This window comes from Aulonocara stuartgranti, assembly GCF_965226115.1.
Source record: "Aulonocara stuartgranti genome assembly, chromosome: 18".
Classification (NCBI taxonomy): domain Eukaryota; kingdom Metazoa; phylum Chordata; class Actinopteri; order Cichliformes; family Cichlidae; genus Aulonocara; species Aulonocara stuartgranti.
Window position 1 is genome coordinate 592501 of NC_138954.1, and position 17500 is coordinate 610000.

Genomic DNA, 17500 nt, shown 5'->3' on the forward strand with positions numbered 1-17500 from the left:
TCAATAAGGAGAGCTCACTGGAAGACCTGGGCGTGGCTTATGGAGAAATGGGGTTATTTGGTGTTGGGCTTTGAATCCCGGAGTCTCCAGGCTGGTTGGCTCAAAGAAGGCGAGCGAGAAGAAGATTGGACAACAGTGATGATGTCAGCATTGAGACTGACAGCGTGGTAGCGGTAGTGAAGGCAGGAGGGTGATTACAGATCCTCCTTATTGAACTTTCACATAAGCTTCATGTCATTATGTTCTCCTACACACAGTTTAGCATGCCTCAATGTGTTAGCATATGCTGTTAGCATAGGGTGATAGCATGGAGCTTCAGCAGTAGCACTTGTTAATGATTATTAAAGTGTGCCTTCGTTTCTCGTTTACAGATGGCCAAACCTCTGCTGCAGAAGTGAGCTTCCTCTTTGCTGTTGTTTGTTGAATCTTTGTGCTTGCTTTGTTTCTGTGTCTCGTTGTTTGTTGTCTGTTTCTCATGGTTGTTTTAATAAATATTTTTGTTTGCTCTTCCTTGTTGTTACTGATGTCCGTTTTGTGCCATCAGGATCACGGAGGGCTCCGACACGTCTCACCTCGATAAGGTCCAGCACGGCTACGAGAACATGGATCACTTCACGGCGAACTTTGAGCATCAGAGGAGAGCGCTGAGCGACATCGACTTCATCAAGCGTAAACAGCGTCTTCACTTACCAATCACAGATAACTTCATGTTTTAGTAACGCCGTTTTAGTCTTCAGTAAAACTGTATCACTATCAATAACAGTGCGTACACACCGAGCGCGACAGACGCGACCAGAGCGTCAGGTTTACAGGTAAAGTCAATGGAGGAGTGCGATGAAGCACGACTGGAGATCCCGCGAAACTTCAGAAGCAGATTTGCGTCGGGAAAACACGCAGAAGTAAGTTTGAAGCAGAAGTAAAATATGCGCTGCAGTTTGTGTGTTGCATTTTGTGCATACGCGCTAATCGTGTCTACCACTCGAGTTGGAAAAATCTGAACTCCAGCGTCAAGTCGCGCTGCGACAACCAATCAGGAGCCCGGTGACGTGATGCTCTGACCTAGTTTAAAGGGGCAGGTCCAGCCAAAGCCATTTATCAATATGGGGGAAAGGCTCATCAACGCCGTAGCCAACCACCCGGAGCTGTACGACACCAGCTGCTTTCTCTACCGAGAACTTTAATATTATTTCAAATAAATTTTTGTAATAACTAATGTCTCAGTTCTACTACACAGCAAATATTGGCACACAACTTGACACATGTAGAATTTATCTCATAATAAACTACTATATAGGAACATAGTGAAGACCAATTGTTTAAGAGAATAAAGAGAGGTTAGTTTATTTTGGAGGCAAGCTCCATTTATTAAAAAAATTTTTAAAAAGGCAGGAACGCTCATTAGAGTTTTGTGGGTGGCTCAGAGCCGTTGTGGGGAAGTCGCTGGGACTTCAAATGAGCTTATTAGCACAGGTATCAATAAAGGACTACCATGTTAAATGGCCTGTATTTGTAAAGCGCTTTTACTAGTTCCTAAGGACCCCAAAGCGCTTTACATATCCAGTCACCCACCCATTCACACACTGGTGATGGCAGCTACATTGTAGCCACAGCCACCCTGGGGCGCACTGACAGAGGCGAGGCTGCCGGACACTGGCGCCACCGGGCCCTCTGACCACCACCAGTAGGCAACGGGTGAAGTGTCTTGCCCAAGGACACAACGACCGAGACTGTCCAAGTCGGGGCTCGAACCGGCAACCTTCCGATTACAAGGCGAGCTCCCAACAGGCGCTCTGCAGGTGGGATTGAGCGCCTGTAGTTGGTGTTTAGGCGGGCGATGCTTGGACCGCCGCGGGACAGCAGCTGCTCAAACTGGGCGAGGGAAAGACGGTGGTACTGCTGAAAGCGGCCGTCATCCAGACGCAGCTCCTGGAGCAAATGGTGAAACTCACCAAACTGCTCATGCTTCTGGAGGACCTGATGGACCCAGGTACGGCGAGGACGTCCTTTACGCCGCTGCTCTGCTCTCCACAGTAAATAGAGAAGGGAGACTCTCTCTCGACAGCTGCCATCTTGCAAACATATCGTGTGACACTACTTCCTCCCACATTTCCGCTTCACGCGCGTGAAAATTGCATATTTTGAAGCACGACCAGTTTGCGCGTGCACATTCGCACCTCGAATGTGCACGCGACCAGCTAGGGGGTCTGGCGCTTTTTGGTCACGTCTATCGCGTAAGAGAATGCCATTGTTGCTAGCATACTGTTAATATTTACATTAAACACGGCTAATTTCTCAGACTGGAGCAGACAGTGTTTGCTTGGATTAGCTAACGTGCTAAACCAGGGGTCGGCAACCCGCGGCTCTTTAGTCCTTATTTTGCGGCTCCGGGTGGTTTGGGAAAATAAATTAGAAGTATTTAGCTGAAGTGTATTTTATTTGTGTTTAGTTCTTTTTAACTTGTAGTTCTAAATTGGGAGATTACTGTGATTTTGAAATATAAAAATAAAATTATATCGTATTATTTTTTCATCGCTCAAAATAAGCGTCACACTCGCGGAAGCCGGTGTAGCCGCCGAAACGCTGTGCATTTATCGAGACTTTCAACCCCAGGTGGGCCAGTTATGGATCTTCGGATCCACATTATGTCAGCAGCTGTTCTCCACCGTGAACTACGTTAAAAACAAACACCGCTCACGCCTCACAGATGACAGCTTACAGTCCTGCGTGAAGATGAAAGCCTCGTTTTGCAGACGCTGTGCGCAGAGGTTCAGGACCACAAGTCTCATTGTAAACATATCACAGCAGACCCGACGATGCTTGCATGAACAAGCTTTTCAGCATCTCTTTATTGACCGCTTTTCACACACGGTTGCTGTACACATACAGCCGGCTGTAGCTTTGCAGCTCACAGCCCGACACACACCAACACAACAGCAGAGAGAGCACAGACTTTAAGGCGGCGAGGCGTGATTGCGGGTGCCGCTCAGGTGTGTCCGACTTCCATGCAGCGGCACTGCAGACCACGCCCCGCCACACACATTAACCAGGTAAAATACATATTTAGGTAGAATTTTGCAAATATCCATTTTTCATTTTTAGCAGCATAGTACTTTTTTCCAGTTATTTTTTAAAAGTCAGGTCAAGGCTCCAAAAGCACAAAGGCGATATGAGGGTGGCTCACAGCAGCTTTTGTCTGCTGGATCATTTTAGTTCAGCGTCTTTCCTTTGGTTATATTTCTTTAAGAGTTCAAAATGTGTTAATTACATAAATAAAAGGTAATTTTCTCTGTAGCACTTCGTGGATTTCATAAGCAACACACCTTAGTTGCTCCGTGGATTCTTTTAAAAAGCAGTTAAAAACTTTTCTTTTCAAACAAGCCTTTTGTTGTACGTATTTTATATTCTTTACATTATTTACATTTGATCTTTTACATTGTGTATAATGTCTATTGATTGTATTGTTTATTTTAATATTTGTGTGCAGCGCTTTGTGACTGCCTGTCTGTGAAAAGCGCTTAATGAATAAACTTTACTTACTTACTTTAGTTGTTCACACAAAGCATAAAGGTAAAAATAACAACATATACAGTGTTATCTTCACTTTAGATTTCAAAAAGTATTTGCGGCTCCCAGTTTTCTTTTGCGTGGAAACCGGGTCCAAGTGGCTCTTTGGGTGTTAAAGGTTGTGACCCCTGTGCTTAGCCAAGCACACACAGCACAGACGATGCTATAAATGTATTTATTCATAAACCTTTTATACTTTAGCACGGTGCATGCTAACCTGCATGTGTGCTACATGCTAATTGTTAACACTGTGTTTCTCAGTTGATGAAGACGAAGATGATGATGAAGATGAGGGGGAGGTCAAAGTTCAGACGGCCAGCAGTCCTGCAGAGTCGCAGCAAGCTGCGTCTGCAGGACTGCCGGCCAATCGGCAACCTCCTCTGTCGCCTGGTCTCTCAGCTCCACCCCCTCCGAAAGCCCCAGAGACCACGCCCCCTACATCATCGCAAACTAAGAGTGCCTCCCCTTCGACATCAAACCAGACCCCGCCTCCTCTGCCACTCCCAACTACTAGCCCCGCCCCCCAGGTATGACCTCATTGCCTTCAGTTCTGAAATGTAAGCACACCCGTAGGAGACAGGTGACCTGCCTCAATAACCTTCTCCTTATTCAGTCTGACTTGCAGAGCGAGGCGGAGGACAAAGACGGACCCAAGCACGTGTTCTCCTTCAGCTGGCTCAACCAGAAGTAGGACCTGGATCTGTTCCTGTCCTCGTCATCCACGCAGCAAATACGATAAACGTTTGCTTCCAGAAGACGTTTGCTGAACGCGCTGCTTTGTAGTTTCAAGAGAAGACGTTTAATTCTGTGTTTTGTTGCTTAAAGTCTGGAATCTTTTTTCTCTTTAATTGTGAAATAAATGATTTTTTATTATTGACCTTTATTCTGCTCCTGCCTGGGGCCAGTCAGCTGACACCAAACTCCAAACCAGAAATCGTTTAGCTTTACAGACGGAGATCAGCTGAGACAGGGGGAGCTGGTTTGTCTTTTTATTGAACAGGTAAAATGTCAGTTTTCAAAAACAAGCTGTTCAACCAACAAAGATTTTATTCATGAAGTTAAAACATCAGCTGTCAGTAAACGGCCGCACCGGCTGAAGTGTCGCACGCCAACATTTCAGGACGAACAGTCATGCTGGAAGTGCAGTCTTCTTCTTCTTCACTTTCCGAGGGTATCCATGATCATGCGGTTGCTGTCGGCCTGCTGCGCAATCTGCTCCGCCCGGGCCATCTCCAGAACCTCCCTGAGCAGGTGGAAGGTCAGGTCCAGAGAGATGGGAGGCTCGTCGGACCTCTTCCCCTTCTCCCCGGCTTCCTCGTCCTGCTGCTGCTCCGCCCGGGCCTGTAAGAGGCGCTGTGTGAGCTGCAGCAGAGCCCATTTCACCGCTGAGGAAGAGGAGGAGAGGAGCTCGGGAGCACCGCTTCCTCCACCCATCCTGAGGGAGAGCTCTTGCCCCAGGTGGAGGAGCAGTGGTCGGGGAAAGAGGCGGCGGTCAGCAGTAGCGGCGGCAGGCTGGGCGTCAGCAGAGCGAGGGAGGACAGCGGCGAGCAGAGCCGTGAGCCACAGCAACACATTCAGCTTCATCTCAGAGGGCAGTCTGCAGGAGGAAGAGGAGAGAGCACGCTCATTCACACACCTGCAACCAACCGCATCATCGACACCGTCGGCGAGGCGGACGCCCTGAAAACGACCTGAGCAGACGAAGATGTGAGCGGGCGTCTGCTGTTACGGCACGAGTGTCAGCTGACCGTCTTTTCTCAGTTGAAGGGTTTTATTTCAGGAAGTGAACCAAACAACCTAAAAGCTCGCCTGTGACGGTGACCCGGCGTCACGCGAACTGAAGACGCTTCCTGGTAACAGCCACCAGGTCGCAGACACACCTGGGGCCAGGTTAGGGCGTGGCTTCAGTACAGCTGTTTTCCTGTTTGCAATGTAAGTTCTGTTGAACTGAATCTAACCCAGGGGTGGGCAACTCCAGGCCTCGAGGGCCGGTGTCCCTGCAGGTTTTAGATGTGTCCTTGAACCAACACAGCTGATTTAAACGGCTGAATTAGCTCCTCAACATGTCCTGAAGTTCTCCAGAGGCCTGGTAAGGAACTAATCATGTGATTCAGGTGACCCAAGGTGAGATATAAAACCTGCAGGACACCGGCCCTCGAGGCCTGGAGTTGCCCACCCCTGATCTAACCTGTCGTGGATGCTAACTGGATATCTGGGCCGCATCAGGCAGACCCTCAGCACGCCGGTGTTGTCTTCCTCAAACACACACACACAGTTGAACTGCAGGGTGAGTGTTTGTTTCACTGTGCCATGGTCTGAACGGCTGAGGACCCTAACCGAGGTCTAAGGAGCTCGGAAAGAAAAGCGTCCGGACTCCTTTAAATTATTTAGGTGTGGGTCACAATCAGCCAGGGTTTCGGGTGAGCTCGCTGTGAAACCTGGCCCCACCCTATCATGTGATTTCCTGAGGTCAGATGGCCCAGGATGTGAGTGGGCGTTACCAGACTTAAATCTGGGACTCCCCACCATTTGACCTTAGAACTGAAGAAGCTTCTCGGAGGTGAAACGTCTTCAAGCAACTCAAAGAAGTCCAGACGCTTTTCTTTGCAAGCTCCTTAGACCACGATGACCTGGAGGACTGAGAACCTTCACAGACATACGACTCTAACCGTGGAAAGTCCAGCCTTCGAACTCTGATAAGCACGAAGCCGAATCTCAGTGCTGCTAGACTGAAAGGACAACAGGAAGCAGACTCCACGCCGACCGAGGTCTCAGAGCTTCGCCTGTCCATCTGCAGTCTGCACCGTCGCTCCACCGACAGTCAGGATGGAGAGAGCTGCTCCGCCTCCACCTGAGCCTCGTGAGCTCAGTTTCATTCTTGCATCTTTAGCAAGGTGTGAAACACCTGGCACGGTGACTGCAGCAGCTCGGGCCTTAGCGGTCACAGGTGAATAAAGACAGACGCGTGCACGCACAAGGCCGGAAGCGACTGCAGACGGATCACACCCCGCGGTCACTCGGACAGGAAGTCGAGGATAAAGCACAGAAATAAGAATTCCAATTATCGGAGGAAAGACGACTCGGGTTTCCTGCGTCTGTGGCGTGACGATGGATCTTCTTACCTGACGTGCGTTTGCGTCTCTGCGGCGTCTCTTCACTCAAACAGAAACACTCGAGCTGTTTCTGCTTTATATCAGAGAGCGGGGGGGAGGGGCTCTGCACGCGCTCAGTGATGACGCTGATGTTGTCCAGCTACTTTCTCTGTGGTTCCAGTTCTGTTTCCTGATGAGGACAGAGGTGACCTTCATCGTCCTCCTCTTCTTCAGTCAGCATGAAGCCAAACAGCTGGAAGGATTCATAGCTGCAGTGATCAGCTGATCGATTCGTTGCATTTGTACAGAGAAATATTTCCACTGATTTCCACGTCCTGACAGGAAGTGATCCAGACGGAGGGCGGTGGTCGGTCCTGTGGCATTCCAGCTGTGGAGAGAAGAATTCAGGAGGAATGAACATGAAACACGGTTTTGTTTCTCTCTGACTGTGACAGCCAATCACTTCCTGTCGGCTGGGCGGCCTTGGCGGTGGAGGCGGCGAGCGTGAGGACAACGTGACCTTTCTCAGCCCGACTGTGGACTCGGCGTGTGACCTTCATCTGCTGCGAGGTCTGAAAACGCTCTGACAGTTGGGACGAATTCACAGCTTTGATATTTGTGCTGCAGCAGGAGGAAGCTCAGCGAGGTGGACATCGGAGCAGCGCCGTGTCCGCTACCATTAGTGATGAGGTCACACAGTTATTCCCAGTGAGAATGAACCATAAACGCTTTGAGGGCAGACGGCCTTTAAATAGGAGGACGACTCAAACAGAGGCGCTATCGTCTCCTCGGTCCTTTCCTCCAGAGCTCCTGGATGTTTCCTCGGGGAACTCCCAGCAGGTCGGCGGCCACGTTCACGCTCTCTGTCAGGATCCACTTACTGTATAACGAGCAGCGCGGCCTCGTCACCTGCAGGACCTGGACTCTCTGCAGGTGTCGTTCCGGTTTTGCTTCTATGGATTCTCAAGTAAACTTGTGACTCCAAAGTAAAGACCGAATAAAGCCCTGCTTCTGTTTGTTTAAAGGTCGATGTGTCTCCTCACCGTCAGGTTTACCAACAGGAAGTCCATCCCAGTGTTTATATCTCTGCCTCCTCACCTTTCCGTCCTGCTGCAGTGACCTCTGACCTTTCACAAACTACAGCGGGGAAAAACTGAGATCTTTCATCTGGATCTTCATTTCAAAAACAAAGTGTTTACATGAGCTGGATGGTGATGAGGTGAAAGTCTGACCAGGAGCAGACCCGGAGACCACACCCCTGTGCAGCGTGGAGATTCAATGAGACGTGTGCAATGCAACAAAACGTAAAGAAAAGCAAAAATCCCACAGGGAAGAGTTGAGGAGCGTCTCTAACAGAAACACGTTTTTGTCTTTAACGGACTTTAAAGCGTCCACAAACTCGGTGAAGCTGAGCGGTGCGCACATGCAGCTCTGCCACAGCCTCTGAGCCTGACCTCAGAGAGATGAAGCAGTGTATCTGCTCCTGGGAGAAAAACTAAAGAACGTTGGCTTACAGGTTACAGGAGGACCTCTGCTCGCAGCTTCTGTACAGCCGTCTGCAGAGCTGCTGGGCTCAGCGTGAACACCGGCAGTGACCAGTTTGTAGGAGAGGACATTCAGGAGGAGGGAGGTTACCACCAAACCGACGTTCAAGGCCCTGAGTGAGGTGAGAGGTCGGAGAGCTTCAGGTGATGTGCAGGCTGCAGGAGCTCAGACTGTTCTGTGTGGACCATCAGCAGCAGAGATACGTTTATACTGTGGAGGATGAACAACTGAGGGTTTTACCAGCATGACCAGCACGTCCTTCAGCGCACACGCATGTACGCAGCAGACGAACTTCTGTGCACCTTTTTGTGTTTTTGTGCCATGTCGTCCTGCACCGACATGGCAGACGTTACAGGCTCAAACTGTCCTCATCCATGCTCTGAACTTGTAAATCAGACTGCGTAGTTGGGAGTTTTGTAACCTTGTAAACCAAAAAATCTGAAAATGTCATGTTTGTGCATCTATAGAGGAGAATTTGTGTGTTTGTAAAAGTATTTAGACACGTTACACATTATTTTGTTAAGGTCTGCTTACAGATAGAAAGCAGAAAGCTACGTGTCAAACTCTGGTTCCCTGGCTGTGTGTGACTCTCAACTTACGAGTACGAATTTTGAATCAGTTCAGCTGATTGGTCAATGTCATGTCAATCACATGACAATGTCCAATCAGAGAACAGATGGGTTTGGCTGTGGGAGGGGCACTTTACTTAGCTTCAGGCCCTGGAAGGGTCATACAGTTTGAAGCTGTAGGATCTCTGTTGCTAGTTATTTAACCTTGGGTGGCTGTTGAAAGGATAAAGTTGTGCTACACCAGAAATACCTTTATTGCCTTAGTATTACTTTAACACAAGGTCAGGGCTGACGCGGACCATCGCTGTGAGTTACCACAAACTCAGAGTGAAGCTGCGCTCTGCCGTTGATGCGCCTGCTTGTTGTTCCAAAGCACATATCTCTCTGACTTCATATCCTCTAAATGAGTTTGTTGTATTATCTTAAAATGTTTAATAAAAACATGTATCGCTCAAGCTTTGTAACTGTCCCGAGCAGTGAAGAGCGTGTCGTTTCCAACACCGCTGCCCCCTGAGGTCCACGGAGCCGCTGGAAAGGCTCTTCAGGTCCCTGTGTAAGCACATGTGTGATTGACATGACACTGAGCGATCAGCTGAAAGCAAGAAAAATCGGGTCAAAATTTGCACTCGCAATTCGTACCTCTCCTGGAACCTCAGAAACAGAATGTCCCCACTAAGACAGGAAAACGTGTGTGTGTGTTTGTGTGTGTGTTTCTCAGAAGAGCCTCTGTGTCGCCTTTTTAATCCCCTTTAATCTGATCCAGGAACAGTTGCTATATAAATCTGATGTGACGTGTTTAGACGGACTGACCCTGAACGCCTCACAGAGCACACCTGAGCTCATCTGTGTGACTCTGGTAGAGACTCTCACACTGCTGCAAACACAGAACACACCTGATCAACTAATCATCTCTCTGATCTGATGTCACGTCTCCTCCGTCAGGCTGTGGGAAAGAAAGCTTTCATGTTTCCATGGATATAAAACGTTGGCTGCATCCTTCGAAGGACCCGGCCTTCGCGGTCTACGTGGGCCGGGTCCTTCGAAGACCGAGAAGGCCGGAAGTGCGAGGTTGTGAAATTGGACGGTCTAGCCTTCAGATTGTCGTCACCGCTGTCTCGGTGGAGTCTAATAAACTCACCGTCTGCTCCTTGCTGTCTAAAATATAACAGGACACTGGAGTAAACTCTCGACCGTCTCACACTTCTGTTTAATCAGTTTTCTGTTTGACGTTTATTCAGCTGTGTGAAAACCACCCGGAGGAACCCACCCAGGGGATTAATAAAGTTTTATTTAATCTAATAACTTTGATCTCAGCCAAACCAATTTACTCACCAACAAATAAAACACCGTTAAAAGCCAAACAATAACATTTTTAAGTTATCTTAGAGACCACTGAACCCCCCGGTCAGCTATCGAGCTGGCCGTGCTATGAATTCTGGGATATGGTAGGCCACGAAGGACACACCCGACCCATCCTTCAAATTCGGGGAAAAGGAGGACGCATTTGTCGGCTGCATTCGGAGGAGTCGACGAATTGGGACAGCCTTCGTCGCCTGGCTGTGACGTAATCGGCCTTCAAATGCAGCCTCCGGAGGATGCAGCCAACGTTTTGTTTTCAAAATTATTAAACTTTATTAAGAAACAGTATACAGAACATGTATACAATAGTGATGGTAAATTTGATTCTTTTTACTGAATCGAGTTTTAATGAGTCACTCACCAAAGTGAATCGGGTTTTTTGAGTCATTTGATTCACTGAGTCAGTCGACCAGAGAGTGCAAAAAATGTACATTTTCACTCAAACTTAATTTGTTTCTCTTTTCATGTAAATCCTACTGCTAAGACGAGTGATTCTAAAAGAAAACAACTATTTTATAGAGAAAAAAAAGAGCAAAAACATTTCTAAAATTAAGCAATTTCCTATCAAAATTGCTTAATAAACATTTATTTTGTTTATTTTTATTTTAATAGTATTTTCCTTAAATGTGTTAAATATATATTTTCTCATCTAAATGTCCACTGAGCTGTGAGCCAGGGGCGGTAATGCGCCTTAACATTGGTTGCCAACCAAGAAGAAGAAGCTGTGAGCCAGGAGGGAGGGGGTGAGTAGCATAAATGTGCTGTTAGCATGTTAGCAGAGCGATGCTACTGTGAACCGAGGAGCTATTGTCTTGATGTGAGCTTCTACTCAGGGTTTTTTCTTCCAGTTCAGAGCAGAAATCTTTTTGTTAAGATACTGGATGTTGTGTTTTTCTCCACAATTTTAATTATAAGCTAATACATTGCTGCTAACAGCAACAGGGATGAGTCAGTTGGGCTTGTGAATCATGATTCATGAGTCAGTAAAGTGATTCTCGAGTATTGAACGATTCGTTCATGATTCGCGCATCACTAGTACACAACCAGAACAAAATGAACATATGCCAGCGGGTGTAATACAAAGATTTACAAACATTCAAATAATTTGTAATTACTACAAACAGTAATAGTTTTCACAGCCTTTTCGTTAATTGATCCACGAATCAATTTTATGTAACATAAAACATTGTAGTAATGTTTAAAATTAGGCTCTTTGTTACTGTATTTGCATTTGTGAAAATAAAATTTAGCTAAGATAACTAACAAGTTTATTATAAAGTAAACATCTTCTTTTTTTTGCCTTTGAAAGAAACAAAATACAACATTTTCCCGTTTCACAGTAAAGTCTTTATAGAGATGTCCAGCAATGAATCTACTGAAGTCTTTCCAAAATGTTCCAGCGCATGAACAGATCCAGAAGAGGTGCTGCAGTCTCAGGATGGCTTCCACAAAATCCACAGCTCACATTTATGTCCCTTTTGAACTTCGTCATGTAATGATTAGCAGGATAAATCAGTGTTTTAAATGAGACTTCCTTCACTTTATTCGTTACCAGATACTTGTTAGGTTTTGGGACACAGCTACAGTCTCGCAGCTGTAATGTAGGCCTTAGAAACAAACCGCAGCACTGAGCATGCTCAGAAACAGACTCATTCACAGCAGTCAGATCTTTGTTTTCCCGCTCTGCCACAGATTCAGCTGCTTCACCTCTCAGAGTTTTATCATCATCATCGTCGTCCGAGCACGGCTCTGATTGGGGCAGCGCTCGCAGAACAAGAAGAGTCACCTGATGTGCTCGGACGCAGAGAGCCGGGGTTAACAGAGAGAGCTGATAATCAGTGTACTGACAGCCCTCCTCTCTGGAGTTTCATCGATCAGCTGACGTCCTGCATGGCACACCTGTCAGGTGTAAGATGAAGCTGCTGTTTTGTTTCACTCAAAATGACAAACAGGCAGGGGAGAGGATAAAGGGAGACACCTGGGACCCCCACAGGTGTCAGGTGGTTTTACTCGTCAGTGCAGAGGAAGCGATTGGTGACTGGAAGCAGGCTGCTTCTGTCACCTGTTCCATTTAGGCCACGCCTCCTGTAGCAGCAAGCAGAGTTTAAAGCCGCCTCACTCTGGATTTGATTCTGTGAGCAGAGTAAGCCTTCAGAGAAGCAGATCTGTCGGTGGGCCAGTTTCTCTGACTCACCGTGTCCTGTTATAAATGTGCTGAGCTGTGTGAGGATTACTGCTGCAGGTATTTAAACCCACAGCCAGCGTGTGTGTGAGCAGACGACATGCAGCAGATCTACAGACACAGCAACGAACACATCGAGGTTTATACCACTGTCTTCTCCCCCCAGGGTGAGTGCAGCACACCTTCACCTCTCAGCAGACACACCTTAACACCTCGAGTCGCGCTTTGTGTCAATGCCGAGTTCAGGTGCTGATGGGCGGTGCCCTTCTCATGAATCTGACCTAAACCATCAGAAAGCTTCTCTAACTGCAGCGACGCCTGACGACGACAGAGATTGGTGTGTTTGCTGCTGAAGCCAGCTGTTCTTCGTGGTGGTGCTGCTTTCATGGAGCTCCAGATGTTACAGTGGGTGGTGGTGTTCAGCAGCTGGAGTGTGATGATCACGCTGTCGCTCCTGAACCCGCAGACACGGATCAGCATTGATGCTGCTTTGAGCCGAGTGCTGTCCGGAGGACGCCACGATCTCCAAACAGACTCCAGCGTCTGAACTCTCCGCTGTCTTCATCAGAGCGTGACGATGATGCGGTCACGGGCTCTTCATCGCTGTTTTACGCCCACAGTCTCTCACTCGCAGCTGTGCCCTCTACATCGCCTCGCTGGGCGGCAGATGGTGAACAGCTTTATTACAGTTTTCGAGGGTTTTTTGCTGATTCATTGAAACACGCTGCTGACATCAAGTTTCTTAGTTCCAACATTAAAACTTTTCTGTCAAGTTCAGGCTATAAATGACCTGTTTGTAGGAAAAGACCTGAGAATCTGGCGATGCTCTTATGAAGAAAAACGGAGAAACTCTCAGCAAAGAGCGACTCGTCAGCTCAGCGACAGACGGCGACCTTTGGCCTCGATGATACGATATCAGACCACCGTAGTCTGCTTCAGGAAACCGAAGCTTCATCATCACTCCGTGTGGAGCGAGTTAACCCGAGCGGGTTTCACAGAGTGGTCGGTCTTTGGGTTCAAATACACCCGTTCACGTGAACCCTGCGTGATAAAGTTTACACTGCTGTGAAGTCCTGCCAGGTATCAGCCAATCAGAAGGTCTGAGGACAGCTGCGAGTGGATCAACAGGAAGTTGATCTTCGCAGTGAGGAAAAGTTAAAACGGCTCCTTCGTGAACCGTGAAGGTCTTAGATATCACCGCTCTACTTCCTGTAATGTGTCTCGGTTGTGTTTGATCCTTGAACATTCACTTCCTGCTCTAATTCAGCCTGATCCTGTTTCCCGGCATCTCCAAGCACCTGAAGGCCGCAGCGTTTCCTGGGATCAGACTCTGACCAGGATCAGACTCTGACCAGGATCCGTCTCGGACCGCTGAATGGAATAAAGCAGCTGGAAGTGATGCCATCTTTACACTTTTATACAAAGCTAATCTGGTGTAACAGCGACTTGCTGAGGACACTCGGTGACAACCATCTACCAGGTGACCGGTGAACGCCTTCAGCAGCATTTTAACCGCACGCTTCGATCAGGCTCGCTCCAGAGACCGTTCCCTCGAAGGTGAACCTGACACATCTTTAGTTATAAGACTGAACACGAGGAGAGGGTAAGATATCCATGGAAAGGTGAGGTGTGAAACAGATAACTGGCAACCTGGTGGATGTTAAAAACATGACATCGGACCTTCGCCGCTTTGGACAGAACAGCGAGGAAGAGAGGCAGCAGAAAATCAGCTGTTCCTTAAATCACACAGATTCCATCTTGCAGTGTCTCTGATCCTTTAATCTGTCTGCACAGATCTGATCGGCTCTTATCTAAATTCCTTGTCTTAACTTGAGCATCTCTGTATGCTGGAGCCAGCTCACAGTCTCTTCTTCCTCACAGGATGCAGAAGTTTCCTCGCTTCTCATCTTTGTTTGTAAGAATCAAATGCAAAAATTCAAATGTATGTTTTTCTTTTCTCGGGTGAACTGAAAACGCACCGAACCTTCTCGTACGTCAGCTGACACCATGAATCACTATCATTACCAACCAAAGCTTTTTGTGCCCAGAAGCACTGTGTACACAAATATATGACCCACAATGTCAGTAAAACAGGAACAAACACACACACAGGAGTTTTGTGGGACCTGTATTGATGAGCTGATTGGTTGATGTGACTTCCTGTGTTTGTCAGTCTGCAGGTCGAGGACAAGGACGAGATATGTGGGAGCAGAGAAGGTAAATTCATTCATCAAACCTTTATTCTGAAAATCTGAAACTAAGAAACACATCTTATTTTGAAAAGCATGTGAGCAGTTTACCTGTATCACTGAAAAGAGATAACAGCAGATCCTGGTCAAATTTACAAATGAAAGAAAAGATGACTCGACTAAAACACGAGAACGAGCTGTGAGGTGTTGGATTTCACTGATGTTGGAACAGGAAATATTCATGAAACGATCACGTTAACAAATGTTTGGTGTCTCTGCAGTACAGTGGTCTCGTTTGTTGAGGCACGTCGGGCTCCTCAGTAAGGTTTCTCAGTATTTCTTCCTGTTTCGTGTTCATGAGACGATGAACATTTGTTAGCCTCCCGACTTCTCGGCCTTCTCACCCCCACCAGACAACAGCTGCCAGGTTACTGATCAAAGCCGATAAAAACACTCCAGTGTCGAGAAGCCAAAACACATCACAGGTGAAAGAATCAATGAAAAGATGCAGAAGGTAAAATGGGCGGAGCCACCTCAGTGCCCGAGTCCAGCTCAATAACCCGTTTGTCTTGATGTCAGGGTTCAGGCTCTGGCTCGGGACCAGAGAGGCTAATCAGTGTTACATCAGCACGACCTCCGACCTCTGTGTATTCACAGCCTGCTGAGCCGATTAAAGACGCACACACGCGTCCTCAGAGTGACATTCATTCATAAAAGCATCGATTTCGTTCTCTTAGACTGATTTTAAATGTGCTTTTGACAGTTTTAACTCAAAGAAAACCTTTAAAGTTCAAAGACCATTTGTTTTAAATAACCCGCACGTTGGTTAAACGCACTAATATAACCATGACATCTGCACGATATTTTTAACATTTAAACTACTTTAAAACTGAATTTGTCAGTTTAAATTTATGAAAAGCAAGAATTAAACACATCTACAGCTCATCTTCTTTTATTGGGCATTTATACTTATTATCTGCAGGATTTATGGTGTTTTTGTGATATAAAACCACCTTTTGAAATACAAAATGCTGACATGTTAACACGTTTTTAATGTTCTAAAACATGAATAAATCAGAAATTAAATTACTGGGACTTTTGAAACCTCTAAACTATCTTTTGATCATTATATTATGGTTTGAAAAGCCGAATGCACCAACAGAATGATGACGTTTAAACTAACGGCTCCTGTTTTCTGAATATTTCCATGAGTTTTTCATGAACTTTCGTTAGAGAGTAAAGTGCTGTTCAGGTTTGATCCTCTGGGGGGCGATATAGTCATAAGCACTTCTGACTGTAACTGGCAGATGGCGGTGGCGAGGATCCAGTACCGGGGCCGCTGGCCGAAGGAGCTGAACCTGAACCAGGGGGACCTGGTCCAGGTTCAGTTTAAGGAGGATGAGGCGTGGTGGTTCGGGCGGCTGAAGAACGGGGATGAGGGTTACTTCCCTGCCGCCTGTGTGGAGCTGCTGCAGGTAACGGCGCTCACCTGGCCGACTGGATTAGAAACTCCACCTCAACCAGTATGAGGTCCTTTACTTCTCTCACCCCAACCGGTCGCAGCAGATGGCCCCGCCCCTCCCTGAACCTGGTTCTGCTGGAGGTTTCTTCCTGTTAAAAGGGAGTTTTTCCTTCCCACTGTCGCCAAAGTGCTGCTCATAGGGGGTCATATGATTGTTGGGTTTTTCTCTGTATCTATGAAGCGCCTTGAGGCGACTTTTGTTGTGATTTGGCGCTATATAAATAAAATTGAATTGACTCTGAAAAGCAGGTCCCTGAAAAGACCTTCCTCTGATTTAAGGCATGACTGAAGAGCAGCAACATGTTTTAAGCAAAAACTAAAGTGAGCGTTGTGACACGACGCGCAGCCTTAACGTGGCCAGCCTGTTTTCACCTGGTAATCCCTTTGGTACCTGGCAGCAGTAATGGAAACCACAGATTAGTTTTAAACAGGCTTCTGAGGGATTAAAGGCTCGTAGACGCTCCAGGTACACCTTTAAAAATACCTGTGCAGTTCCAACATTCATTTATCTATTGATGCAAAAAAACGTCATTTACTTCAGAGGAGAACAAAGAAGGTCTGAGTTCTTCCGGTTTCCTCTGTGCTGACAGATGACCTGTCCAGGTGGACCTTACCTGTAGCTCTGTGACAGATGGGCTTGATAAGAGGAAGGCACACTTTTTAACCATTAAAAAAAAAAAACTTCTTAAACTGCCAATAATTCATTAAAGGCGTTACGATATACTAACTCACATTTGAGCTGAATTTAGGGCGCTGCAACCCATCTGCTCACCTGTGTCACATCTTCACCAGATTTAAAGGTGTTCAGGTGTTGAAATGACTTTAACCCTGAATAGCAAACATTGGTACTAAACTCTCGCTTCTGTTTGTAAGTTAAAACAAACTCAGCAGCTGATTGGCTCACAGCCAGCAGTGATGTAATCCTGTTTGTTTCACAGGGTGGAGCGTCTTCCATAGCCACGCCCACACTGCTGAGGAGAGGCTCAGTACCAGCAGTTGTATTGACCGCAGGCGCCCCCTGTGGCTGCACGAGGTAACTACAAAAACAGGTTTTACAGCAACAAAACTTTATTGAAACACTGAGCAGAGACAATCAGAGGGTTTAGCTGCTGTTTGAGGACAAACACTGAGGCTCTTTATTGTTTTAAATATTGAACCATTATTACTAAAGACTGTTTCAGAACTGCATGGATGCAGTTTACTTTCAAAGTTCAGCGTTTAAATGCAGATTATTACTAATGTGACTTCAATTTTATATCAGAAGCTTTTATTTGTTGTCCTTTTGTCTCTCTGTAGTTGATTTCTTGTGACGTGAGGTTCTCCGGTTCCAAACATACAGTTAGATTTTTATGGATCTTTGACGGGACCGATCGTCGGCGAGAACACAGAGAGAACTTTGGGGGAAACTCATTGTGTGCCGAGGGCCCAAAATAAAATAAAGCCCTCTGAATGTGAGTCGGCTGTTTTCACTGTGAAAC

At 46.8% G+C, this 17500-nt stretch overlaps 3 protein-coding genes across 4 annotated transcripts in view; 2 read left to right on the forward strand and 1 right to left on the reverse strand.

Moving 5' to 3' along the window:
* The window catches only part of LOC309694294 (E3 ubiquitin-protein ligase TRIM63-like), a 13084-nt gene extending 8643 nt beyond the window's left edge, over positions 1–4441 (forward strand). The window contains exons 6-9 of the mRNA XM_082514268.1: positions 372–394; positions 545–669; positions 3826–4091; positions 4178–4441. Of these exons, the coding sequence (XP_082370394.1) occupies positions 372–394; positions 545–669; positions 3826–4091; positions 4178–4255 (492 nt within the window). The 3' untranslated portion in view covers positions 4256–4441. The remainder of the gene's footprint in view (positions 1–371; positions 395–544; positions 670–3825; positions 4092–4177) is intronic.
* A 101-nt stretch (positions 4442–4542) lies between these two features.
* On the reverse strand, positions 4543–6710 carry LOC309693094 (corticoliberin-1-like). Its single transcript, XM_082512070.1, has 2 exons — positions 6687–6710; positions 4543–5161 (listed from the first exon to the last, which is right to left on the reverse strand). The coding sequence occupies exon 2, from the start codon at positions 5146–5148 to the stop codon at positions 4723–4725; it is 426 nt and encodes a 141-aa protein (XP_082368196.1). The 5' UTR covers positions 5149–5161; positions 6687–6710; the 3' UTR covers positions 4543–4722.
* A 5092-nt stretch (positions 6711–11802) lies between these two features.
* Positions 11803–17500, forward strand: part of LOC309694297 (uncharacterized protein) — a 6330-nt gene continuing 632 nt past the window's right edge. The window contains exons 1-4 of one of the 2 annotated variants that reach the window (XM_082514272.1): positions 11803–12478; positions 14485–14528; positions 15808–15975; positions 16961–17055. In XM_082514272.1, the coding sequence (XP_082370398.1) occupies positions 12412–12478; positions 14485–14528; positions 15808–15975; positions 16961–17055 (374 nt within the window). In that variant the 5' untranslated portion in view covers positions 11803–12411. The other variant, XM_082514273.1, reaches the window with a different exon arrangement.